This window comes from Acinonyx jubatus, chromosome E1 (genome assembly GCF_027475565.1).
Source record: "Acinonyx jubatus isolate Ajub_Pintada_27869175 chromosome E1, VMU_Ajub_asm_v1.0, whole genome shotgun sequence".
Classification (NCBI taxonomy): domain Eukaryota; kingdom Metazoa; phylum Chordata; class Mammalia; order Carnivora; family Felidae; genus Acinonyx; species Acinonyx jubatus.
In genome coordinates, this window is record NC_069397.1 from 38,596,967 (window position 1) to 38,623,093 (window position 26,127).

At 50.0% G+C, this 26,127-nt stretch overlaps 1 protein-coding gene across 1 annotated transcript; it reads right to left on the minus strand.

The window, feature by feature from the left end:
• Positions 1 to 3,837: 3,837 nt before the first annotated feature.
• Positions 3,838 to 17,398, minus strand: CCR7 (C-C motif chemokine receptor 7). Its single transcript, XM_015078582.3, has 3 exons — positions 17,318 to 17,398; positions 11,032 to 11,081; positions 3,838 to 8,096 (listed from the first exon to the last, which is right to left on the minus strand). Exons 1-3 carry the CDS (start codon positions 17,325 to 17,327, stop codon positions 7,017 to 7,019), a joined length of 1,140 nt encoding a protein of 379 aa, XP_014934068.1. The 5' UTR covers positions 17,328 to 17,398; the 3' UTR covers positions 3,838 to 7,016.
• Between the last annotated feature and the right edge of the window lie 8,729 nt (positions 17,399 to 26,127).

Genomic DNA, 26,127 nt, shown 5'->3' on the forward strand with positions numbered 1-26,127 from the left:
ACACCAGCAGGGTTCAGTGCAGAACTTGTACAGTCCAGTCCAGTGCAAAATGAGAACGCTGAGCTTCTTGCGCAAAAATTATTAAGAAGTTCAAGATAGAGACAGCTGAGCATTAAATCAAGTGTGGGCCCTTCTGAGCGCAGCTCTATGGGACTGCACGGGTCTCAGGCCCGTGAAGCTGGTTGTGTATATGAATGTGTGCAACTTGTATATGTGTATGTGCATGCCGGTTGTGTGCAGGTGCGGTCTCGGGCATGAAATCGAAGCCTTTTCCTCACCGCCCCCAGGCCAGGCACCTCGGCAGCCGCTGGTGTCTATCAAAGGAAAGGTGTGTTTTATTTTTGGCACTTTTGGCGCCCTTTGCTGCCTGCTCCCATAGTGCCCCGGGAGGCTTTTGTTTTACTGCTTTGTTGGAAGGGTGACAAACACTTCCCTCCACCTGCTGCCACGGTGGCCCCACCAGAAACCACAGCTGGGGGTGGGGCAGCTTCCTCAGCCCCTCACCCACTCACTCTGTACCCCTTCCAGGCATCAGTGTGCCCAGAGCCCTGCCTGGCCGACCCCACCCAGGTGAGGAGCCGCCACCGCGTCAGAGCGGGAAGCAATGGTGGAAATCATTTGGTGCAGCTCCCCCACCTCACAGTTAAGGAGATGAAGGCCTGGGGTGGGGGTGGGGGGGAATCACTCACCGGTGTTGCCCAGTATGTCCGTGGCAGAGCCCAGACACTTGCCTCCTAGAGCCTGCAGCCCTGCAGGGCTGGCCTGTGGGGGAAGCTTGGGTGGGAAGCAGAGCCTGGAGGAGAGAAGGGGAGACCAAGCTCTCAAGGAGCAGCAAAGACCTGGTTGCCACAGGGCCCGTGGGGTCACATCCCCCTGGTGGATGGGGGCTGTATCTTTGTTACTTGGTTCTCCCTCCTCCCAGGTCAGAGCTTTGTGTCCAGTAGGTTTTGCAAAGTTTTGGCTGGTACATTTTGAGAATATTGGCACAAGGCCTGGCGCAAAGGAGGGGCTCCATGCATATTTGGTAATGACCGAGCAGCTATTTAGTTGGCTTGTGTAGTCGAGTGGCAAGAACACGGGCTTCGGAAGCCAGCTGGTCAAAGAACTGGTCAAGAACTAAGCCACTTAGTGAAGATTTATCACGTAGCAGCTGTGCGTTTTGGCCAAGTTACTTAACCTCTCTGAGCCTCAGATTCCCGGCTGTAAAATGGGACTCTAGCAGGGTTGCTTGAGGATTAAATGAGTTAAGGTTTGATGCTTAGTACAGGTTTGATGCTAACACAATTGTGGTAAGGTTGTAGTTATTCTTATGGCTGTGTTGCTTCAGGTAAGTCACACAGGCTTTCTGAACCTCAGCGTTTTCACCTGTTCTAAGAATTCAGCAGGAGGTGGTATACCCAGCAGTCCCTGGCACATCATAGGCACTCAGTAAATGTGAGCCTGTCTCCCCTCCTATGTGAGGTCTTTTCCACCTAGAGGCTCTGTGATTCCTGCAGTCACTTCTGTGATAGCCTCCCACCCTGTAATTATCCAGCCTCTGACTCAGAAGCTCTACCTCTGACAGGGACTGAAGGATTTCAGGCAGGTGTAGGCCTGTGTCTTGATCTGAAGGTGAAGTTGAAGGCAGAGGGGCCTCTCCCTGAACTCCCCAGGCTCAGAGCTTCCCATTGTTCTTCCTGCTCCCCTTTCCCTGGACCCCCAAGGCCAGAGGTTGCCAGAAATACCCCTTGGTAGCTGAGCGTCCCTGAAATGGGGGTGTCCAAAGAAGGCAGGTGGCAGAAAGAGGTGTTAGTGCAGGCAAGATGGCAGGGTCTGGGGAGTTAGCTACCGGGGTGGGAGCCCAGGCTTCCACGCAAGAGACAGAGCTGGTGCCACCAGAGGTGACTCCTGGCCCCTGGCTGGACCATAGGCTCTGACCATGCCACAGAAAACACCTCCTGGGCCTGGGAAGAATGCTCCACTTGGCCTTCACACGTGACCATGTTCCTGTTTCAGTCACTTGAGTAGTTTGCATAAACCATAGAAGATAAATGTGCGTGCATTTCCAGGCCTCCTTTTAAACTCTGAGAAAGGGTCTGGGGCATTTCATCTGTAGTGTCTGTTGAACTTCACCGTGTCAGATATTTACTTGGGACTAATATAAACTACGCTGCCCTAAACAAGCTCTGACATAGGCACGAGAGAACGCCGGGGCAAGGCATGTGTCCTCACTTGCCCTCTTGCTAGGGGGATGGCCGTCTGACCTCTGGACCTATTGCACCCGGAGGGAATGAAACTGGCCAGAATCAGGCAAAGCCTGACCCCACCCTGCTCGTGCGGGCCTATGTTTATTTACACAGAGAGGAGCACCTGGAGGCCACATTGTGTAGTGGTTACTATTACACATAGAACAATCCAGCAAGTGGATTCCCTGGGGTTAGGAAACAATAGACAAAAATAAGGTTATATCCATCTTCACAGTGAATGCGGGAGGAAGAGCAGTCTGAATTGGCCATGCATGCACCCAAGGAGGGGAGTCGCGGGAGCAATCACGTGCCCTCGCTGCTGATTTTGGAGATCAGATGAGATTTGTTGGTCTAGAGCTGCTTTGGCTGAGCAAGGGGCCATGTAGCCTTTTCTACAGCAGACTCCGTGTCTGTATCTCTTTCTAGGCCCCTGGCAAGACAAATGGCCGAGCTGGGGGGTGGTGTGTGTGCACACGTGTGTGTACGTGTGTGCGCGTGTGTGATGAGGCTTCTCCTCCCTGCAGTGCCTCTCAAACATCTGCTCTCAGAGTGGAAGCTGGGAGGGCTGACACGGTTGCTCTTTTGATTTCAGGGAGAAGACACCCGCTTCTTTTACTCCATAGGGTTTTTCTAGGGGCTCAGACTAGGGGAACTGGGCTGTTTCTAGCCTCCTCCTGGCAAAGAAGGCTATGAGCCCACCTGTGTCTAAGATTAATAGAGCTCCTTTCTCCTCACCTGTGATTGGGAGGTCCGGGGAAGCCGTGTGTGTGTGTGTGTGTGTGTGTGTGTGTGTGTGTGTATTGGTGGGAGGACATCTTTCCATCCACTGACAACACTCTCCAAGTCTGGTCCCTACCTGAGTAGTCCCTAGAATACACCCCTGCCCCACCTTCCCCCTGCCTTTTGCCCCCACTCAAAATTGCACCCCTCTGCTCCCCATCTTATTCGCCTCAACTCCCACCCCCGCCCCCACAGGCCTGTTTCTTCTCCCTCCAACTATTTACCTTCAATACAGACAAATAACTGAGAACGTGACCCCCAGAAAGGATCGTTTCTTAAAAAGATCAGTTGCCTGAATTCCTTTGGGCCTGCTGCCATCATTCTTTTCTTTGTACCTCATTCTCCCGGACTCAATGGCAAGGACAGGAATGATTTAAGGGGGAGAGGGGAGAGTCTCTTTAAGGACCTGGCCACAGGACAGGAGGGCTGGCGCTTGTCAGGGCAGAGCTACATGGTCTGGGATGAGGGTGGCAAAGGCCAGGGTGGATGTGTAGGGCAGTGTGAGTGAGTGCAGGAGGTCCGGATCAAGAGCTCTGGATGGAGCTTGGGAACCTGGGTTCAAGTTCTAGCATGGCCAAGAGCTCCTGAGAGACCCCAGGGGAGTCATTCACCTCTCAGAGCCTCAGTTGGCTCACCTGTACAATCGGTGGGAAGGACAGACTGACTAATCTTCAGCTTGTCTTCCAGCTCGATTTACAAATTGTATGAGGATGGAAATGGGGCTAAAGGATTGAATTTGGTTTCCTTGTGGTTAGCAACTTTTTTTTTAGTTACCATGTCTTGAACATTTCTGAACGATTATCAACAACACTTCCGTAAGGATTTCTAAACATTTTACATATATGAATTTTATTTGCTCCTCATGACAACCCTAGGAGGTAGGTGCAATGATTTTTGTTTCCATCACATGGATTAGGAAACCGAGGCATGGAGAGACTAAGACCAGTAGCGCAGCTGAGATTCAAGCCAGGCAGTCTGGCCGCAGAGGCTGGGTTCCTCACCGCCACATGCAGCATTCCAGGCACCGTGCTAAATGTTTGCCAAATCCTCTCCACTTTGCAGTTGAGAAATCTGAGACTCAGAGCAGTTGAGCAACAGTTGGAGGTCACACAGCTGGGAGGCAATAGAGTTGAGGTTCACAGGCAGCCAGTCTCCAGAGCCTCGGCTCTCCCCCATCCGCCTCCACAATCTTGCCAGATCCTCAGGCGCCCAAAGCAAGTTTATCCAGTATCCGTACATTGCAGTGTCTATTTAAGCAAGCCAGTTCCTCTCTCTGAGCCTCAGTTTCCCCATCTAGAGAGTGATTGGGGCTTGGGCCAGCTGGAGGCCCTCCCTGGAAACACCATTTTGGGGATCTTTGAGGCCCCTTGCAGCTCCGTGAAACCATGATTCTAGAGGTGTGGTGCTTCTGGCTGGAAGGGCAGATTTGTGGCCTGGGGTTGCAGCCAGGAAGCTAGGGGGCAAGGTGCTGGAGCTGGAAAGAAGGGGGAAGCTGTGGGAGACGGGGAGGGGCTGTGGGGGCCATGAACCTAGGAAGACGGGGCAGTTGTATGAGGCAGATGAGAGAGAGAGAGAGAGAGAAGCCCTTGGGGGAGTGCTCCCCAGTGAGTCTATTCTTTCTTCCTAGGGGTCCCCCAAAGTTCATTGAAGGCACATGAGGGTGCTGCTGGGCAAGGAAACAGGGGCCAGGCCAGCAATGAGCTGAGATAGAGCAGTTTGGGGAATTAACTTTGCTGGGGTTTTGTAAATACTTGGAGATGTCCAGTTATTTTAGAAAAATGTATTTGAAGCTGAGATGGCATGTTTGTGCGGTTGGACTGGCTTCCTGTTCACGACCGTTCCTTTACATTTCTCCCTTCAGGAACTGAGGCTGGGTTTCCTGCCTGTGCCCTCGTTAGGATGTGCACACCAGTGGGCTCCACGCTCCTCTTGGGGTCCCACAGGCACTCTGGGGCTCCCCCTTTCTCCCCACACTCGTGCACACGCATTTGCAGCTGCACCATTTAATATTTAATGCTGCTGCGGCAAGCACTGCCCCACGCTGACTGCGTCCGTGCCGGGTTCCTTTTTCCCAGGGCGCCGGTTCCCAGTGTGGAAGCCGGCTGACAAACAGTGCCCAGGGCATCCCACGGCGGAGGGTAATGTAATGTGCTTGTGAAATTGGACAATGGGCTTCATTACCAGACAGGCTTTTTTTCACTTTGTAAAGTTGATGGAATCACCTTTGCATGAATGTCACCCCCTTCCCCGCATCAGGCCCCCAAGTATTGGTGCTCAGGGCCCTTTAGACCCCTCCTCATACGTCACAGCTTGGGCTAACTTCCGCTCTGGCTTGGAGGGGTCAGGTTCTGGGCATCAGGGCACCCCAGGGACATGGATATACGTGGAGGACAGTGGCTGTTTCTTGATTCTTGCCCCTCCATGGTGGGTAACCATACATTGGCTATTGCTGCAACAATGGTCAGTAGGGAGGGACGTGGGTGAACCTGGCTTTCAAGCAGCCAGCAAAGGGTAAGCCTATCACATGGGTCTCATCCCAAGCCCCCTTGATCCAGCATGCTGTGGTCTCTGTGCCCAGGGGGAGGCCCTCCCTGGAAACACCATTTTGGGAAACTTGAAGGGACTGACAAAGGGTCAGGGGCTCTGGTTCCAGGCTGAGCCGGGACAGATGAGCAGATCAGTGTATAAATGTTCCTAAAGGTCAGGGAGAGCTCCCAGCCATTGAGGTTACAGGGACAACTTGGTTCTTTCCAAAGGTCAGCTCACACTGGTGTCTCTAGATCACTGCTGATGGCGCAGGCTTAGGTCCTCTCCCATGAGCTCTGGAAGGGCATTTGCAAGACAGGCACCTTGTGCCTCCCCTCCCCCTGCTTCTTTTAGTCTCTTGGGGCTGTGTCATTGGATGGGCTCAGGACATAGCTCGGCAGACCTCGTGGCTCCGAGCATCTCTGAGCAATGAAGACCGGGGCAAAGAGAGGAGTGGGGGTGGTCAGGTGGGAAGTGAGAGTTTGCAAAACAGGAACATGCCCATTTGTCATTTATCAAAAAATGTTCCCTTCTTTTAAAGCTGTTGTTTCCTCAAGGGAAACCTTGTATTTGTATATGAGTAAACCGTGCTGGACAGGATGAGAGTTTTTTGTCCCCACGACTAAGAACAAAAAGCAGCTCATTGGTCTTTGGCAGCCAGCACTGTCACCACCCCCTGGCCCCTAACCCCTCTCCCTGCCCGCTCCTCCATCTGAGCAGAGCTGAGACCCGAGAAGGGCTGGCCACACGTCATCCTTGCCCCAGAGTCCTGGCTGGGAGCGTGGCTTTGGCCGGGCAGAAGCGGCTGGCCTGACCTGCAAGAAACACCACACCCCTCCCCGAGGAGATCCTGGGAGGGCAGCAGCCTGATGAGAGGTGGCAGGCGAGGGGCAAGTGTGCTTTGGGGGAGGCCTAGAGGCTGCCATTTCTTGCTGGCTCAGATGAGAGTGGAAAAAGCGATGAAGGCAGAAAGTCGGAGTTGGGCCCTCTGGCATCCCCCTCTCGCTGCCATGCCAAGCCTCCCCACCATCTCTGGTCTTGGAGACAAAGCCTTGTTTTCTGGAAGACCTTGTCTCAGCCCTTGAATCTCAGGGAGGATGTCATTCTAGGTCAGAAGGAGTTTCCTTCAGAGGACCCGCCGGGCCCCCTCCGCCAGCCTACCTGTCACCAACTACTTGTTCACCCCAAGAGTGTGGACCGTATTCCGACTTCCACTTTGGGTTTTTGGTTTAGGAGACAACAGCCTCAGTTTGGGAGTGTTGCAGGACTTGGTGTGGCTCATCGGCCACAACTCTTTGCAACCTTGGTGGAGGTAGCTAGGGCCGGGGTGAAGCCCGGGCTGCGGCACGGGCTTTCCCCACGAGATAAAACTTAACAGCCAGGACTGCTTTTCCCTCTGCAGTTTTTGGAGCCCAAGTCATCTGCTCCCTATCCCCAGCCCAGGGGCCCTGGGGGAGGTCCATCTAGTCCTGGCAGAGGAGCCTCCTACGGGGAGAAGGTGGTGGTGGTCTCAGCCTCCACACTCATGGAGGAGCGCCGGGTGTGGCGGCAGGAAGACCACTGACGGAGCCGCTCCTGGCTCAGGCAGCCCAAGTCCTTGAAGAGTTTGAAGAGATCGCTTCTGAACTTGACGCCAATGAAAGCGTATAAGAAAGGGTTGACGCAGCAGCGGACGCAGGCCAGGCTGTAGGTGATGTCGTAGGCGATGTCGAGCTGCTTGCTGAGCTCACAGCTGCCGCTGCCGGTGATATTGAAGTTGGCCACCGTCTGGGCCAGGACCACCCCATTGTAGGGCAGCTGGAAGGCTATAAAGACCACGACCACAGCGATGATGACCTTGATGGCTTTGTTGCGCTCAAAGTTGCGCGCCTGGAGCAGGGTGCGGATGATGACGAGGTAGCAGAAGCTCATGGCCCCCAGGGGGATCAGAAAGCCCACCACCATCTGGGCCACCTGGATGGTGATCAGGGCTTCCACGTGCTCAGTGATGAGGGAGCACCGCAGTGCTTGTTCGCTGCTGCTCTTCTGGAGGCCGCTGTACATCAGCTCTGGGGTGGACAGCACCATGGCCAGCATCCAGATGCCCACACAGGAGAGCTTGCTGATGAAAAGGACGCGGGCACGGTGTCGGTGGGCCGACACGGCCTGGACAATGGCCACGTAGCGGTCAATGCTGATACAAAGAAGCAGCAACATGCCGCTGAAGAAGCTTATCTTGTAGATGCCAAAGATGATCTTGCAAATGTGGACGCCGAAGGCCCAGGACTTGGCCGCGCTGTATGCCCAGAAGGGAAGGGTCAGGAGGAAGAGGATGTCTGCCATGGCCAGGTTGAGCAGGTAGGTATCAGTCATGGTCTTGAGCCTCTTGAAATAGATGTAGGTCAGCACAACCAGCCCGTTGCCCAGCAGACCCATGAAACAGATGACGGAGTACATGACTGGCAGGAACCAGGCTTTAAAGTTCCGCACGTCTTTCTTGAAGCATACGGACTCATATAGCGTGTAGTCCACCGTGGTATTTTCTCCGATGTAATCATCTGTGACCTCATCTTGGCACAGGCACACCTGCGGGGACGGGAATAGGGCAACATGATCCAGCTTAGTGAAGTGGTTTCCAGCTCAGCTCAGCGAATCTTGCTGCCCTGGGATTGCCCTAGGGCAGTGGTTTCAACGTGTGGCCCCCACCACTGGCATCATCAGCATCACCTGCAAATTCTCGGACCCTACTTGAGACGAACCATAATCTCAGAGGGCGGGGCTCTATGGATCTGGGCCACTTTCCAGGTGGTTCTTTGGTGTGAAACCAGTGCTTCCCAAATTTTAACACACATATGAATTACCCGGGGATCTTGTCAAAATGCATGTCCTGATTTAATAGGCTGGAACCCAAGATTCTGCATTTCTAATAGGTAGCAAGGGTCTGATCTTGCCATCTCTGAGACACTTGTCACTACTTGCCCTGATGGGGGACTGGAAAGTGTCTGGGTTTTCAGGTCAGATGAGCCTTGGGCCAGATAAACACACTTTATCTCTGGGCCTCAGTTTTCTCATCTGTGGAATGGACATGGGGACTATCTCCCTCACGTGGCTGTGGCGAGGGGCCTAACTTAGGTTCTGGCGCCTGGAAACTCCAGGAGAGTTAGGATGTGTGCCTTTCTTCTTGAGCTTCCTTTAGAATCTGCTAGAAAGATTTTTTCCAGGGAGCCTACAAAATACTTGAGCTTTTAAGGGAAAATCCACCTTGGGGTTAAGGTTGAGGAGGGCCTAGAGCGGGAAGAGAGGAAGGCAAATGCTTGATTGAGAGGCCTTGAAACCCTGGTGTGGGGTGAGCTGCTGTGACTTTGGGTGGTTAGGGACTCGAAGAATTCTATGAATCCCTGGGGCCCGAGGCACCGTGCCCGGCACGCAGTAGGGGCTCAGACAATGTGTGCCCAAGTGCACTCAACTGCACAGCATGGCAGGAGTGGTTGATGCACCACTGGGCCATAGCCTCCTCAGCTGTGACGGAGTCCTCCCTGCACCTCAGGAAGAGAGTGTGGTTCTGTCTCCCTCTCCCTCTGTGCTACCCTCTTCCCCTACCTCTCTGTCTCTTTCTTCCTTGCAGTCTCTTCCGGCAGATCCCAATCAGCCAGGCTCAGCTGCTCAGGGCTTTTTTTAGCGTGTCTGCAGGGCAGGGTGAGGGTTCAGGCAGCCTGCTGTGATTTTATCAATGAAGGAGGACTCACGTCCGCCTGCCCCGTGCCTCAGCGCACAGCGATGGCTAAGCCTGTGCAGCCTGGCAGTGGGGCTGCAAGATCGCCTCAGGAAGCCCACGGTCCCTCCTCTGGGAAGTGGGCTCTGGGCAGCTCAACAGGATGGGGTTTGCATACAACTGGGGAGCTGGAGTGACTTTAGAGCTGAGGAAAGGGAGGCTCTTGGAGAGCCTTGCTCAAAGTTACATAGCCAGAGTGGAACCCAGTCTACTGACTTCCCCACATCCTGTCTCTGTCTTTCTTACTTCCGAATTCTGAATTTATCACTGTCCTGCTTGGGGACAGAACAAGGACAAACTAATGTCCAGGAGCCTTTTCTTTGGGCTTTGCTATCTTGCGCAAATATCAGTGACAACCCCCTTTCCCTCATGTGGGCATGATGGCAGCCTGGGAGTCCTGGAAGAGGCTGGTTGCTCTCAGCCACCCATGGTAAGGCCCAGGATTTTAAGTCCGGGGTCCCTGGACATAAGGGGGTACACCCAGCCTCTGTGAAGCATGCTCCCCACCACCCTGTCCCGCCTTCTCTTTCTCCCCTTTATTACCTCCTGGCTCCAGGCCACCAGGCTTGATGCCTCTGTAGCCTTCAGCCCCACCACATCCTGCCCCATCCGAGCCACCCCCCCTCCCCCCAAGGAAAGAGAAGAATGAGCCCCAGCTGTCTTGTCCCCTCCCCAACCTTCCAGGCTCCACTTGCAGCAACACAGCCCCTCCCGAGTCCTGGAAATGGGAAGCAAGAGGGGAGTGAGTGGTGATGAGGAGGGGGGCCAGGCTGCAGCCCAAGCTCCGGGGGGCCTCTGGGATGGGGTTTTGGGAACAGCGCCCAGGTTGGGGCCTGCCTCTGGCCAGAGCTCTTGGAAAGCTGCCCCTCTGGCCTCCAGACCTGGGGAAGCGCCAAATTCTGAAGGACTGCCTCTCCGGTTCTGGCCTCAGCCTCCCCCTCCCCCTCCTCCTCCCCCTCCAAGAGAGCTCCCGCCCCGAACAAATGGAAGAGAGTAGACTGTATGAGTTACAGTTTCTTCTAACTCTGGTACTTCACGGGGCCAGATTTCCTGTCTCCGTTTCTGGGATTGCGAAGCAGAACGTTGTAAACTGGGGGACTTTGCTCCTGCAGAGTTCAGGCCCCCATAAAGTATGTGCACCAACCCCCACCCCCAGTGTCCCAGGCCTCATCCTTTCTTCCCTCCCCATTAAGTGGGGCTCAAATGGGCCTCTTGACTTCACAGAAGGGACTGGGGCCTCCAGGGGAGGCTTTGGCTGGACACTGGGGGAGGGAGACAGCTTTGCGGTAACTGGATAGTAACCAGGCCACCAGACCAAGGGTTCTCTCAGCTCACGTATGAAGTTTTACATGTGTGGCTGTGCATACATATGCACAGACTCCAGTCACCTCACAGCCTTTGCTTTGTGCAGTTCCTTCCCACGAACTCAGATGGAGCCCACATTTCTGGATCCTGGATGGTGACAGTGGAAGTGGGGTGGGGGAGACAGTGGTGTCTTATTCCCTGACCCCATGTTTTCATTTAAATGGAGTAAAGGACATTCAGAGACCATCTGTGGCTTTGTAGGTCACTCAGCAGATGGAGAGGGATGGCCATCAGCTTAAGGAATAACGAGTGGGTTTGTGTCTGGGTCTATTTCCTTCCAGCAAGTGCCCACCTCTTCCACCAGGACCCCAGGGATGGGACGGGGGGGACTTGGGGAGGGTGTATGGAGGAGGGAACAGAGCTTTTCTTGGCCACAGATCTCACCTGGAAAATGACAAGGAGAGCCACCACCAGCACGCTTTTCATTGGTTTCCCTGTAGGAGACAAGGTGAGAAAGTTATTGCGTGGCAGGGCCAGGGATTTGTTATGAAAGAAAGCCTCTGGGAGGGGTGGGGGCACTGCTGGGAACTTTCATCACAAGCCCCAGGCACCACATTTGCCTGGAACATCAGAACCAGATTGTGCCTTGAAGCACCTGGCTGCCGGCCCAGCCTTGCCGCCCTCTCCTCCTCGTTCTCTACTCCGAGGTCCTGGGAAGGAGTGGGATCAGCGGGCAGTCCCTGCTCCCCACCCCTTTCTTGGTTCTTCAGGGTGTCTTCTGGAGTTGGAAAGTCCACTCTGGCCCATACCACCCCTCAAGGCTGAATTTTGATTGACCTTGACACCTGGGTCTGAGCGGCCCCTCCCAGTCCAGGTTATATGGGTAGCACAGCCCTGAGGTGGTGGTGGTCAGGGTGTGTGTGTGTGTGTGTGTGTGTGTGTGTGTGTGTGTGTGTCCTGCACCGTTCTGGTGCCAGTAGCCACTGGGGAGCATTTTTCCTACACCCAGGTGAGTGGGCAGCCCCAAATACAGCCCTGAGTGTCTTCTGGGTGAGGCCAGCTGAGGAAATAGGGTAATGTCACAGGGATGGGTGGAGGAGTGAGGCTATTTCCTGGCATCTCAAAGATGGGAAAGTGCTCTGGGGACCCATCTGCCTCCAAAGCCTCTCATTCAAGTGACATTCATCAAGGCCAACTGGTGGTTTACTTTGCCTGTTCTCTCAGCCTGCTTTTAGAGCAGGGATCTCTTCCTTTTTACCCAGCGCAGACCCCAAATCCAGAAGGCACCCGGGAATTGTGTGTTGGTGAATGAATGAACGAATGAATGCCCTGCTTCCCCTTCTTCCAAGGGAGAGAGAGCACCAGGATGGCCTGAGGGGACACTGTCCTGTGACAGTGTGGTATGATGGGAGACTTCTCTGAAGTAACTACTTTTTTGGCTTGACTGAAGTGTGTGTATACGTTCTCTCTTTAACTTCTTTCTAATCCGGGGCCTTGTGTGATGTGGGAAAGGGGAACGTGTTCAGCTGTGGGGAAGGGACCCTGTCTGGCCTGTCCAGAGTGTGCCCTGGGTACATTCTGGAAGCCAGGAGGCTCTCCTTGAGTCTGAGCAGCAGGCCGAGACCCTAGGTGAGCACAGGCCTGGTGTGCTGCAGTCAGAAGATGGACAGTTGGCTGCTCAGTTCGGCTTTGTAGAGGAGCTGAGGGGCTGGAGCGGGAGCTTACTTCCTCTGAGGGCTGAGCAGGGAGGACAGTTCACAGGGTACTTTATGTACAGATCACCTAACCTTCTGGGAGCACCCGGAGGGCAGGAATTGTGCTTTCTTGCCTTTGTAGCCCCCTCCCTATAATAACAGGACCCTCAGTTCCCAGCCAGGGCCTGGCCCACAGGACGGTCAATAACTGGGGTGCCACCAATGCATGCCCAGGCAGGACTTGTAGGCCGGTCGCACCTCCAGCCTCAGCAGGGACAGGGAAATGCTTCGGACTGTGCTTCAAGCACCTTCTGGAAGCCAGGGGCCCTCTTCCAGCAGCGAGGAATTCTGCTTCCAAGAGGGAGCGCACCAGAGTCTGTTTCCTTGGCCACAGCGCCACCTGCTGGAAGCCTCTCTGCATGACACCCAATTCACACACCGTGTGCTCTGATGGAGAGCCTAACGCGGGGGATTCTGGGCTTGGGGGTTCCTGAGTGAAGGAGGAAGGGCATCAGGCCACATAAGCAAATAGGTATTTCTCTCACGTCAAGCAAGTTATACGGCACACTACTGCTAGACACGTCTTTCTGAGGCTGACCTCTGATGCCCACCCCGACCAGCTGTCCTCCGAAATCCTGAGGACCTCGCCATCCACCCCTAAGGAGGAAGCCCCCTTAGCTTAGTATGGCAGTCAAGGCCCTCATGGTCTTGCCTCATGGACCTGCCTTCCTGGCTGTCTTCTCTTTCTGAGGGCAGGCACCCATTAGCCCGTTGTCCCCAGCTTGCCCCCTTGTTCCCTGGTGGGGAACAGATTGTCATGCAACATCCTAGCCCCCCTCTCCCATCCGCCTTCCTTGCTGAATTACCCGGAGGGGCCCTGCCCAAGCCCACGTCTTTACTTCAGCCACGCTCTCGTCAGGGTCCAACGCGCACAGCCCAGCCTCCACTGACTCATCTTGGCGTGAAGCGCTCGAGGTTTCTTTAAACACGTACAAATATTTCGTTACTCTAGAGAAAGCTCGTTTTGACTGTCAGTGAGAACTGAGAAACCTCAAAGGTTTGATTAAGTCACAACGGGTGAGATACAAGGAGCAAGAGGTGTCTCTATTTTACTCCATCAACCCCTTCTCCTCCTGGACCCTGTCCCATTCCTTTGCTCACCGGTGGAGGGGAAGAGAAATGGGGCGAGACCAGGGTGTGTGTGTGTGTGTGTGTGTGTGTGTGTAGATGATTTCTCATTCCAGGTGTGTTGGAAATGGCGGATGAGCAAGGATTTGTAGAACAAAAATAGGCCGTTTTCAAGAAAGGTTATCAAATGGGAATTTAGGGGAACTCTGTGGTGGGACAGGAGCCTGGTCAACGGCCATGAGTCAGATTGCTTCTGTCTGGCACCAAGTCATAAAGCAATGGACCCTGAGCACCAGCTTGGGTGAGGTCACTGACGTTGGGAATCTCAGGGGTTGAGAAGTGGGTGACTTACATGTTGGGTATTTTCTGAGTTCTTGAGTTTCTAGTAATAATCATAATGGAAAGAAAATTCCCTAGAACTCCAGCCTGAGCCCCCAGCAAGGGAAACTGCCTCCCTGTCTGGGAGGAGGGGACTGCTGGTCAGTTACTCCCCCAAATCCTGAACTTGCATCTCCACATTTTCCGGGCCCTCCAGGCTGCCCAGAGAATTATAGCTGCCCATCAGCTGCCCCCTGCAAAGCCCCCCAGACTTTTTCCTCTCTGGAATTCCTCACCTGCTGACACTTTTTTTTTTTTTTTTTTTTTTACAGGGGGCAGGGTTGGAGGGAGAGGAGGCAGTGGAGAAGGGGAGGGAAGAAGCAAGGAAGCAGTAAGGAAAGTTGGAGAGAAGGGGGGAGAACTGGGGGGGGTGCCCTTCAGGCAGTAGGCAGGGCTGTTGAACCCTGCAGTCACTGTGATATCAACTGTTTTATCCAGTGATATCATTCAGATCCCACTGAGCTCTCAGTCCACACCAAACCCTTCCCAGGTCTGATAATTTCATCCTCACAGAAGACCTGAGGTAGGTATTCCTGGTATTCCCATCTGGCACTGAGGAAACGGAAGCACAGCGAGATTGGTAATTTTCCCAGAGTCACACGGTCAGCTAGTAGTGGAGTTGGGCTTTGAATCCTTCCATCTCCAGAAACCACACTCCTAACCCCTCTTTTGTTCTTCCCTTTAGTCTTTGTGTATATCTCCCTTGTAACATCCTGTGAGCGATGTCTTGCGATGTTCATACTATATTCCCAAAAATAGAGGCCCAGAGAGGTTAAGCCACTTGCCTGGGGCCACACAGCTTCTAAGAGACCGATCTGAGATTGGAATGGAACTCTCACGACTGCATCCCATTACATTTCTGATGAACCCACTGTGTATAGGGACCTCCATGGGGCAGGATGGGAATCCTTACTTTCCCATATCTTGTGGATCATCCCGTTCTGTTGTTTCTATCCCCCTAACATCGCAGAACTGGCCCCACACCTGCCCTGACATAAGGGCATTTGACTTATTGGCCTCTGATGAAAATTGGATTTGTTATCCCTGCCACATCCCGCATCCCTTGTTCCTCCTTGTCTGGTTTGGTGACGCTTACCCACCTTTCAAAACCCAACCGAAATGCCCCTCTGACCCATGCTCACTATTCTTTTCTTTGAGCTTCCCAAGTGCCTCACGCTTGCCCCATCAGCTTTGTATCTCGCTCTGTCTCAGTGGCTTGTTGACATATGTGTCTCTCACTCCACGAGACTTGTCATGCCCCAATTCGCCCATCAGTGATAGCCGATGGAAAGAAGGTGCCAAACCAAGAGGAGAGATTCCTCCAAAGCCCCCTCAAGCTGTACCATTCCCACCCCCACCCCCACCCCCACCCAGCCATGCCCCCAAAAGGCCGGGAGGCGTTGTCCCTGAGTTCCTTCAATACCCCTCTGCCACCATTTCAGGTCAAGCTATGAGAGAGAAGTCTCTGATGGGCTCATTTTTTTCTTCTCTGCTTTGGAGAATTCTGAGGTCTTAAGTTTCCTCCCTCGAAGGTGGGGAGGATGCTTGGAGTGGGGGGTGCTCATTCAAATCGTGAATCAAAGACCAGTTCGGTCCTGCTTCAGTGTTTTCATTTTGTGTAACAGAAACTCTGTCTCCTCGCCCACCTCTTGCTCCCTGCTGGGCAGACGAAGAGAGAAAAACAGATCCTCTGTGGCCCACACGCCTTAACCAACCGCCCAGAGTCCATTCTGAGCAACGCTTCTCTCAGTGGCTTCCCTTCTTACCAGCATTTCAGGCTTGGCCGTTGGGGCTCTCTCTTGAGTTGAGTGAGGCAGGCAAGAACATCCCTTTCTCCTAAACCAGAGGTTGCCCTCCTTCCCCGCATCAAAGCCTGTGAGACTAGCTCCCCAAACTTAGGTTGGGGAGGGGTGGGGGACCCTCAGTGGTGGACTAGAGAGCTGGTTCTCACAGGCCCAGGGAGCTAGTTGTGTACATCCTTCCCTGACTCTGTACTCAGCCCTTTCATCCCTTGAAATTGTCTAAGGCTTGAAATTAACCATGGCGGGAGAATTTACACAATGGAAATTGGCAAGAACTACCAATCAGAGCCCTTCCTCCTAGGGGGGTCGGGGGGTGGGGAGCAGGTTTTCCAACATTTCCCATTACACCACTGGGACCCTGCTTGGTTTCCCTTCACAGAGGTCACACAGAGAGTCAGGGACCGCTTCTTAGGGGGTGATGCCTGCGTTCTGTGATTATGGTAAGTGGTGGGGATCTGGGGAGTGGGATTAGCGAGCAGGCTGCTGGCAGGAGAGGAGGTTGGAAGAGATTTTTAAAAACTAAAATCAACTCAGAGTTCTCGATGTCATTCATTCATTCCACAGATACTTTCTGCTCACACCCCCAAAGCACCTGTGATAGAGAGGTAAAGATCAGACCCCACCTTCCCAGGAGCCCCAGGTGGTGGGGTGGGTGGCTACTTTAACCCCTTTACAGCTGATCGCTCTGTCCGCCCAGGGTTCCGGGCAGGTGTGGGGGAGGTAGAGTAAAGGCAAGAAGCTGTGGTGTGGTGGGAGGAGTATGAGGACAGTACCAGTGAACCTTCACTTTTTAAAGCCAACCTCTTGCGGCTTTGAGGCCGCCGTGGTGCTTCGCTTGCTGGTGAGAATGAACCATCCAGGAACCTGGCCTTTGTAGCCTCAGCCGGGTCTGACTTCACAGCTGAGATTTACAAATGGGGTGTCTGGAGCTGGACGTACCCCTCAAAACCGTCTCAAGAGCTTCGTTCCCTCTAGTTAAGACTGAGGTTAGACCAGAGGACAGGCTTTTTAAAGGGAAGACTCATCTGCCAGGGCAGAAAAAGCAATGAAGTGACGCAGAGGCTGTGCTGGAGGCCTGGGCTCTGACTTCAAACTGAATGCCCCATTACGGTCCCATCTCCCCTAGCCCACCCAGCCTTTAACCTGCAAGAGGCGGCGGCAAAGCCAGAGAGGTGGGCAGCCGGCTTGCATTTGCACCGCCTATACCACTGGCACAAGGCATCATCTCCTATTTGCTCCTCCTCGCAACCCTGAGGTAACAGAGCTTCTGATCCCTGGTTAGCAGGTGATAAAGGTGGAAATCAGAGGGAAGACGGGAAGCGGAGGGGCCCAGAGCCCTCTGGGGAGACTTTGTCCCTGATGGAACAGGTCCTAGAGAGCCTCACCCATCACCCCGAGCTGAGATGAGAACAGGTGCCGTCCAGATCACCACCAACCCTAGCCCTGCAGCCTTCTCCCGTCCCTACTGTTCTAGAAAGACACAACCTCACTCTGCCTTGTCTTTCCTGGTACCGATGGTTACCCCCTTCCCCAGGTCTGACAGGTGCATCCACCATGCCTGGGAGAGCAGGGTGGCACTCTCTGGGACAGACACCAAATTCAGAACCTCATTCCTCAGGAGGCTCCTCCATACCTTCCATCCCCCTCCTCCACCTCCATTCCACAAAGTCAGGCTGGATGTCAGAGTGACCCCAGTACTGCTTTTTCTCACATAGGAGGCTCACTCACCCAGGTCCATGACACTCTCTGGGCGGCTGAAACCACACAAGAAGGCTGTGCCGGGTCTTGAGCTCTCACTGTCTGGGGAGGAAGTGCTTTTAAGTTGTGAGAGCAGCCACCCTCTTCTCTGCCCCTCCTACCCACGCTCCTCCCTCCAATCCAGCCTCAACCCTATAGTGCTTTCTGGAACCAAGGGGAATGAGAAGGTGACAGTGATAGCCCACTCATTGGTCATAGGATCATGAATCATCAGGTTATTTATATTCAAAAAGCCCCCTGTATAGTCCAACAGACAGATCCCAGCCCAAGGCAAGAGAATAAGGGCCAGTTATAGATTTGACACGTGTTTATAGACTGAATTTCACGGGCCAGAGAATCAGAGGTGAATGAGGGGTTATCTCCATCCTTCCTCTGCCCTGCTCAGTGTCACAGGGAACTACATTTCCCAGACAATTTTGCCCCCCAGCTTCTTGGATAGGTTTGGCCAATGGGAGGCATTGAATGAATGAGAGACATTGTCAGAATGTTTCTTTCTTCTTTCTCTTCTCTTCCTTTCCTTTTTTTTCTGACACCTTTATTGAGCTATAACCCACATATAAATTTAAGATTCACTCTTTTTGGTTTTGTAGATTCACAGAGTTGTGCAACCTTTACCACAATCAATTTTAGAACATTTTATATCACTTTCCCCTGCAACCCTCCCCCTATTCATTAGCAATGACTCCCCATCTCCCCTCCACCTTTGCCCCCTGCCCCTGGTAACCGCCAATCTTTCTATCTCTATACATCTGTCTATTGTGGGCATGTCACATAAATAGAATTATATAATATGTGGCCTTTATATCTGGCTTCTTTCACTTAGCATAATATTTTCCGGGTTCATCCATGTTATAGCATGTCTCATTTCCTCATTGCTTCTTATGGCCCAATAATATTCCATCGTATGGATATACCACATTCTGTTTATTCATCATCAGTTGGACACTTGGGTTGTTTCTACTTTTTGTTTTTTATGAATAACGCTGCTATGAATATTCATTTACAAGTTTTTGTGTGGGGCATATGCTCTTATTTCTCTTGGGTACAGACCTAGGAGTGAAATTGTGAGGTCATATGGCAATTCCAGGTTTAACATTTTGAGGAGCTGTCAAACTATTTCCCAAAGTGGCCTCATGATGTTACAGTCTCATAAGTTCTATATGAAGGTTACACATCCTTGACAAAACCTGTTATTGTCTTTTGAATTCTAGTCATCTAGTGGTTATGAAATGGTATCTCACTGTGGTTTTGATTTGCATTACCCTAATGGTGTTGATCATTTCTATATTTCTTTGTAGAAATGCCTATTTAAATCATTTGCCCAGTTTTGAATTGGGTTATTTGTTTTTTTATTGTGAGTTGTAATAGTTCTTCATTATTCTGGGTATAAGTCCTTTATCAGACATAGGACTCATAAATATTTTCTTCCAATCTAGTAGATTGTCTTTTCATGTTCTTTTTTTTTAAGTTTATTTATCTATTTTGAGAGAGAGAGAAAAAAAGAGAGTATGTGTGTGTGGGGCGGGGGGGGGGGGACAGGGGAGGGGCAGAGAGAGAGAGAGGAAGAGAGAGAAAATCCCAAGTAGGCTCTGCAATGTCAGAGTGGTGGCTGACACAGGGATCAAACCCATGAACCATGAGATCATGACATGAACCCAAATCAAGAGTTGGATGCTTAACTGACTAAGCCACCCAGGTGCCCCTGTCTTTCACCTCTAACATAAAATTTTTAAATTTTAGGTCCCAATTCATTTATTTTATTTCATCACTTGTGCTTTTGGTATTCTATCTAAAAAACCACTGCCTAATTCAAGTTCAAGATTTAATTTGTTCCTATGTTTTCTTCTGACAGGTCTATACTTCTAGCTCTGACATTTAACTCTGATCCATTTTGAGTTAATTTCTATATGTCATGTTCTCCTCTATTCCCAATTTGTTGGAGTTTGTTAAATGCTTTCTCTGTTTCCACCTTGGTTTTTGTTTTTTTTGTCTTTTATTCTATTAAATATGGTGTATTATGTAGGTTGATTTTTGTACGTTGAACCAGCCTTGGATACCTGGGATAAATTATTGGGTTATGGTGTATAATGTTTTTTTTTTTTCAAAAAAATTTTTAAGTTTACTTATTTATTTTGAGAGAGAGAGAGAGAGAGAGAGAGAGAAAGGAGAGAGCAGGAGTGCAGTGAGAGAGGAAGAGAGAAAATCCTAAGCAGGCTCCTCGATGTCAGCACAGAACCCACGGTGGGGATTGATCTCATGAACTGGGAGATCTTGACTTGAGCTGGGATCAAGAGTGGGATGCTTAACTGACTGAGCCACCCAAGAGCCCCTAATCTTTGTTATATGCTGCTGAATTGGGTGTTAACATTTTGTTGAGGATTTTTGCATATATGTTTATAAGGGATAAAGGTCTGTAGTCTTATTTTCTTGTGATGTTTTTGTGTGGTTTGGGTATCAGGGTAAGTCTAGTTAGAGATCTGTCAATTTTGTAAATCTCTTCAGTATACCAGTTTTTGGTTTTATTGATTTTCCCTACTTTTTTGTATTCTCTATTTCATTTGGTTACATTCTTGCCTTTATTCTTTCTTTCCTTCTACTTGATTCAGGTTTAGTTTGGTCTTCTTTCTCTGATTTTTCAAGGTGAGAGCTAGGTTCTTTATATGAAATATTTCTTCTTTTTTTCCCCAATATAGTCATTTATAGCTATAAATTTCCAAGCACTGACTTAGCTGCATCCCATAGGTTTTGCTATGTTGTATTTTCATTAGAAATATTTTCTAATTTCCTTTGTGAGTTCTTTGGTCCATTGATTATTTACAAGTGTGTTATTTAATTTCCACATATCTGTGGATTCTGAAATTTTCCTTCTGTTATTGTTTTTTAAAAATTTTTTTTAATGTTTATTTGTTTCTGAGAGAGAGACAGAGCACGAGTGGGGGAGGGGCAGAGAGCGAGAGAGGGAGACACAGAATCCAAAGCAGGCCCCAGGCTCTGAGCTGTCAGCACAGAGCCCAACGTGGGGCTCGAACTCATGAACCATGATATCATGACCTGAGCTGAAGTTGGACGCTCAACTGACTGAGCCACTCAGGTGCCCCATTCCTTCTGTTACTGATTGTGATCAGAGACTATCATTTGTGTGGTCTTAGTTCTTTTATTTTTTTTTTAATATTTTTATATGTGTAGTTTTTTTTTAATGTTTATTTATTTTGAGAGAGAGCAGGGAAGAGGCAGAGAGAGAGGAAGAGAGAGAATACCAAGCTGGCTCCACACTGTCCGCACAGAGCCCAACACAGGGCTCAAACTCACAAACCATGAGATTATGACCTGAGCTGAAATCAAGAGTCAGACCTTAACCAACTGAGCCACCCAGGCACCCTGATCTTAATTCTTTAAAATTTGTTGAGATTCATTTTATAGCCTAACATATGGTCTATTTGGAGAATGTTCCATGTGCAACCGAGAAGAATATGTACTCTGCTGTTGTTGGGTGAAGCAGTCTATGGACATCTGTTGGGTTCAGTTGATTTATAGTTGGTCAAGTTTTCTGCTTCCTTATTGATCTACTGCCTAGTTTTTTAATCCGTTATTGAAAGTAGGGTTTTGAAATCTCTGATCATGATTGTTGAATTGAATATTTCTCCCTTTGATTCTGTCAGTGTTTGCTTTATGTGTTTTTGGGCTCTGTTTTTTAACTGCATATATGTGTATTTGTTATATCTTCTTGATGGATTGATCCCTATATCATTACTAAATGTTCTTCTTTGTCTCTATAATCAATTTTTGTCTTAAAGTTTGTTTCGTCTGATATTAGTATAGCCTTTCAAACTCATTTGTGGGTGTTGTTTGCATGGTATGGCTTTTTCCATCACTAGGGTGTTTTCTTCTCTGCTTCCAGCGGTGTCCCCAGCAGTGGCTTCATGTCTGTGACCCTAGAGTCCATCAGCCAGCCCCTGCTGCTGTGGTGCCGGCACCTGATGAGTACCCCCACCTTGGCTGCAGCTCCTGCCCTAGTTTCTGGGCTTTGGTAATACTACTTTCTTCCCGTGTCCCTCCAGCCGCAGGGATGCTGGAAACTTTCTACTGTTATTAATCTCTGGGCAGCCTCACCATCCCTTGTTTGACTTCTCAGCTCTTCCATCACCTGGATAACTAGCCCCCCATATTAAATTGATTTTGTTTTAAATATCTAGAGTGGGTCTTGCTTGCTTCAGCCCTGACTGATACAAGGTGATTCCTGTCCCCAAAGAGTTTAAGGTATAGAAGAAGTTAAGGTTAGATTATACCCCTGTTCCCTACAGTTATAACCAAAACCAAGCATGAAATGATGCTTTACCTAAGATAAGGGGGAAAAAAATCCAACATTTCACCTAGCAGATGGGCAAGTAGATAGAATAGGATTTCTTCTCCCCAGACATTATGAACATTCTTTTGGGGTATAGTGCAGTGCGCTTAGCTCCCTGTATGATCTTGGGCAAATTGCCTCCCCTCTCTGGGCCTCAGTTTTCTCAAGTGCAAAGTGAGGAGACTGGGCTGCCTAGAAGATGCCTAAACTTTGGCATCTGAGACTCTGAAGTGCAGGACTTTTTTTTTTTATGGCATCCTGCTTATTGCTTAACCACTCCCTGTTATTCCAAATCCCTAAATGGAAGCATGAGAAGACCTCATCGAACTTTTCCTCCGGCCCAAAGGTTTTGGCTACTCTCGTCATTGGCATCTGGAACCCATTTGCTTTTAGGGATATGGGCAATCTCTTGAACCAGGTGGAAAGGATCCTCAGGGGTTATATCTAGGCAGGGTGTTGGTAAGGAATGTCAGGACAACTTCAGTCTGGAATTATTCTGGAAGCTTCCTCCTGGAGCCGTTTTCCATGTGCCAGGTGCTTCTAAGAAAAAATAAATTCAGAGGCAGAAGATCTGCGTTCTAGTCTTGCTTCTGCCATAACTTACTATGTGACTTTGCTCAAGTCACTTCCTCTCTCTGGTTCTTGGCTGCCCATCTAAAAAGTTACGGGATTAGACCACATAAGCTCCAGACTCTCTTTTCAGGATATTCCTTGTTACCTTAGGGATTTTCTTGGTTCTCTCACTGGTCTAGGCCACCATGGAAAGTCCACAAGTACACTGGGAAGGACTAGAGAATTTTGTGGCAGATACGCCACGTTTTTGGGGGTAGAGAGGTAATGGGCTGCTACTGATTCTGGTCTCCTTAGTAGCTTCTGCCTGATGCTAAGTGGTGGTGCTCGCTTCAAAGCCTTTTCCGCCTCTCACTGTACTGCCAAGCCCCTCCAGCTCTGGCTACGTGGATGTGGCATGTTGTGGCCTGGGAGCCTTCAGTTTCAGTTTCTTAGCTGGTCTCTGAGTGAGACGTTGGGGATTCCCTAGTATTTTCAACACTGATTATGAGCTTTCCCTCATAATCCCGCATGCGTGTTAGCATGCAGTCAGTGACTATTTACTGTGAATACACTCTTTATGGGAGGTGCAGTGTAGGAAGAACTCAGTATGACTTTCCAAGTCCCATCCCATCCTTGGAGACTCAGGATGGCCCACCTCCTCTGCCCTTTCTTCTCTGCACTTCCATAGCACTTTAGTTTGGTGACACCCAAATTGGTATATACGGCCACGGCACGTGAACTATTTTCTATTCTGGAATAGACTCTATGCTTCTTGAAAACAAAATTATGCTGGGTACTTTTCTGGGTCATCTTTGCATTGTCTCAAACAATGCCGTGATTTAAACAACAACAACAACAACAACAACAACAACAACAACAACAGATTTTTTATGTAGTTTGGTATAATTCAATAGTAGTTCAATAATGGGTCCCACAGTGATATCCTCCATCATGGAGGGTTCTGTCTCATCGCACTTGTTATGGAGCATGTGATGCATGTTGAGCAAGAGACTTGAAGCCAGCTTCTTGAGACTGTTGCCTCTTTCCCTCTGGAGAATCTTAGAAGTCAAAGCAGAGACTCTAGAAGTAAAGCCCCTTACTGATGCTTAGGGGCTCGTGGGAGGGGCCACGATCATGTTCAAGCTGTGCCACGGATGCGCTTAATCTTATAAACTGAAGGAGAGGTCTTTGAGCTTATGTTCTCCATTTGGAGTGTCATGAATACTCCAAAGTGTCCATACAAAGGACATGTCCATAACAGAAGCAGACACATAGTGCTTGCTTATATCCAGGGCATCTTAGGACCACTAGGTCTTTGGTCTTTTAAAGACTGATTGCCGGGGCACCTGGATGGCTCAGTCAGCTAAGCGTCTGACTTCAATTTAGATCATGATCTCACGGTCCGTGAGTTCGAGTCCCACATCAGGCTCTGTGCTGACAGCTCAGAGCCTGGAGCCTGCTTCAGATTCTGTGTCTCCCTCTCTCTCTGCCCCTCTCCCACTCGCACTCTGTCTGTCTCTCTCTCAAAAATAAAATAAACACATAAAAAAACTAAAAAAAAAAAAAAAGACTATTGCCTTATAGAAATGGAGGCTGTCCAACACTGAATTCCTAATAAGCGGGTGCCTGATAAACATTTAATTGGTCGCTAAAGCGACTTTCCTAAGATGCCAGCACTTCCTGCACTATTTTCTTGCGAATTCCCTTTTCTCCTCTTAAATTTACTTTGTTGGGAGTTGACTATAGATGGTGGTTTCAGCAGCAGCTTGAATAGGACCTGTATTGTGGCAGAGCAGAGAACACTTTGGTCCCGGGGAATAGACCCGAGGACATCGGTTTTGGTTCTGCAGTGACTTCGTTTTCATTCATTTTACAAATATTTGACAAGCACGTATGTGTCAGGCATGGCTGTGGAGTCTACAAAAATGAACACCCATGGTCCCTGGCCTTTCCTAGCCCACTTGGGGCACAGTGGATGTAGCAGTCAGCTCAAGCTGACAAAATACCATACATTGGGTGGTTTAAACAATAGAAAAATTTATTTCCGCACAGTTCTGGAGCCTGGAAGTCCCAGATCAGGGTCCAGGAGAGTCAGCGTCTCTTTCTGGCTTGCAGATGGCTACCTTCTCACTATGTCCTCACATAGCCTTTTCTCAGTGTGTGCAAAGGGGAGGAAAGAGAGGGAGAGGGAGAAGGAGAGAGAAAGTGAGGCCTCTGATATCTCTTCTTATAAGGACATTAATCCTATTGGATCAGGGTCCCACTCTTACAACCTTATTTAACCTTAATTACTGCCTTAGAGGCCCCACCTTCAAATGCAGTCACCTTGGGGTTAGGGCTTCAACATATGGGTTTTGGAGACACACAAACATTTATTCCATAATAGTGGGGAAGATGGAAAAATAAAGAGGCAGTTAACCCATAAGCACTGAAAGTACAAAAATGTGCATGGCAAGGCATACATTAAACTCAATATGGGAAGGGAAGAGGTTGCAAATGGAGAGGTATCTAGGAATATGATTGTATTATTCGTTATACCTTTATATATTTAAATATTTCAGAATATTTTTAAAATAATGGAAGACAAAATATAGTACAATGTTGTAGGAACGAATGGAGTGGGGGTGGGGCAAGCCCAGGAAGCCACTAGAGCACACAGGAAGGGAATCAGGAAGGCCATGAAAAAAGTGCCATCAAAGAGGAGTCGGAGTGACCCAGGGGAAGGAAGGAAGGTAGTGGTGAGTGATCAGTAGCGAGTGCCAAGTCCAGAAGTGTCGCCCAGCAGACCTTGAACAGGTGGCTTACTTTCTCAGCATCTCTCAGTTTGGGAGTTCAGGACACAGGGAGAGCCACACTGTTTAACTTGGCCTTCTTGCAGGGAACACGTAGCCTGTGGGTCAGGTTTCTGGTCTTTGTTACCTGAGCGATGGGTAAGTTGTGTTTGGCATGTGAAACATCTTTTGCTTTCGCTGTATCTTTGGAGCGAATGAATCTCTCTCTGCTGTTGTGATGTGTCAATAGATGGTGTGCAAAGCATTTCCTAGAGTTGACTGTTCCTCACGACTCTGCTTGTCCATTCGTCCATCCATCCATTCACCTGGTATCCATTTACTGAGCCCCTACTCAGCCAGGTGTTGAGTCAAGTGCTAGGACTTGAAGGCCCGATAAACCATAGTCAACTAATGACCAAGGAGCATGCCAACTAATGGTAAGTAATAAGTCTCTGCATATGCATGGAGCTTGCATATTTCTAAGCACATTCTTATATCTTATCCATGTAACCTCCAGGGCTACTCTGTTCGCTACGTTTCAGTTTTCTGATTAAGGAAACTGAGACTTCCAAGAGAGAAAATGACTTGACCTTTGATTCCAAGCTAAGGGGCTTTTCCCATCATGCCAGACTGACGCTAGGCATGACCTGACATACATGCAAGACAGGTCCTGGCTGTCCCCCTCCTTGCCTGGAAAAGATGCCCTCATACTACACTTTCTGCACCCCGTCCTATTCTCCGAGGATGTGCGTACTGCTTTTGGGGAAGTCCTGCCCACGAGCAAAGGTTTCTAAGAAGGAGCAGGGAGCAGGATCTGCAAGAAACTTTTGTAGTTATTCAGTTCAACCACCCATATATATATAAGAATATACCTTAGCTGAGTTGTCTCTGTCTGCAAAGCCCTGAACGTGGTCTTGCTGTTTCTTACCAATTCTCGGACCCACCTTGTATCCTTTTGATGAACTCCTTTTTCGGAATCAATTGGTTAGAGTTGTGCTTTCCAATTAAGAAGTAGGCTGCTAGACTTTGTAAAGAGTGATATACTATCTACTGATCTGATCCATCAAGTTTTCTCAAGTGAAACGTGGTCCATGTGCTAATTCTGACAACAA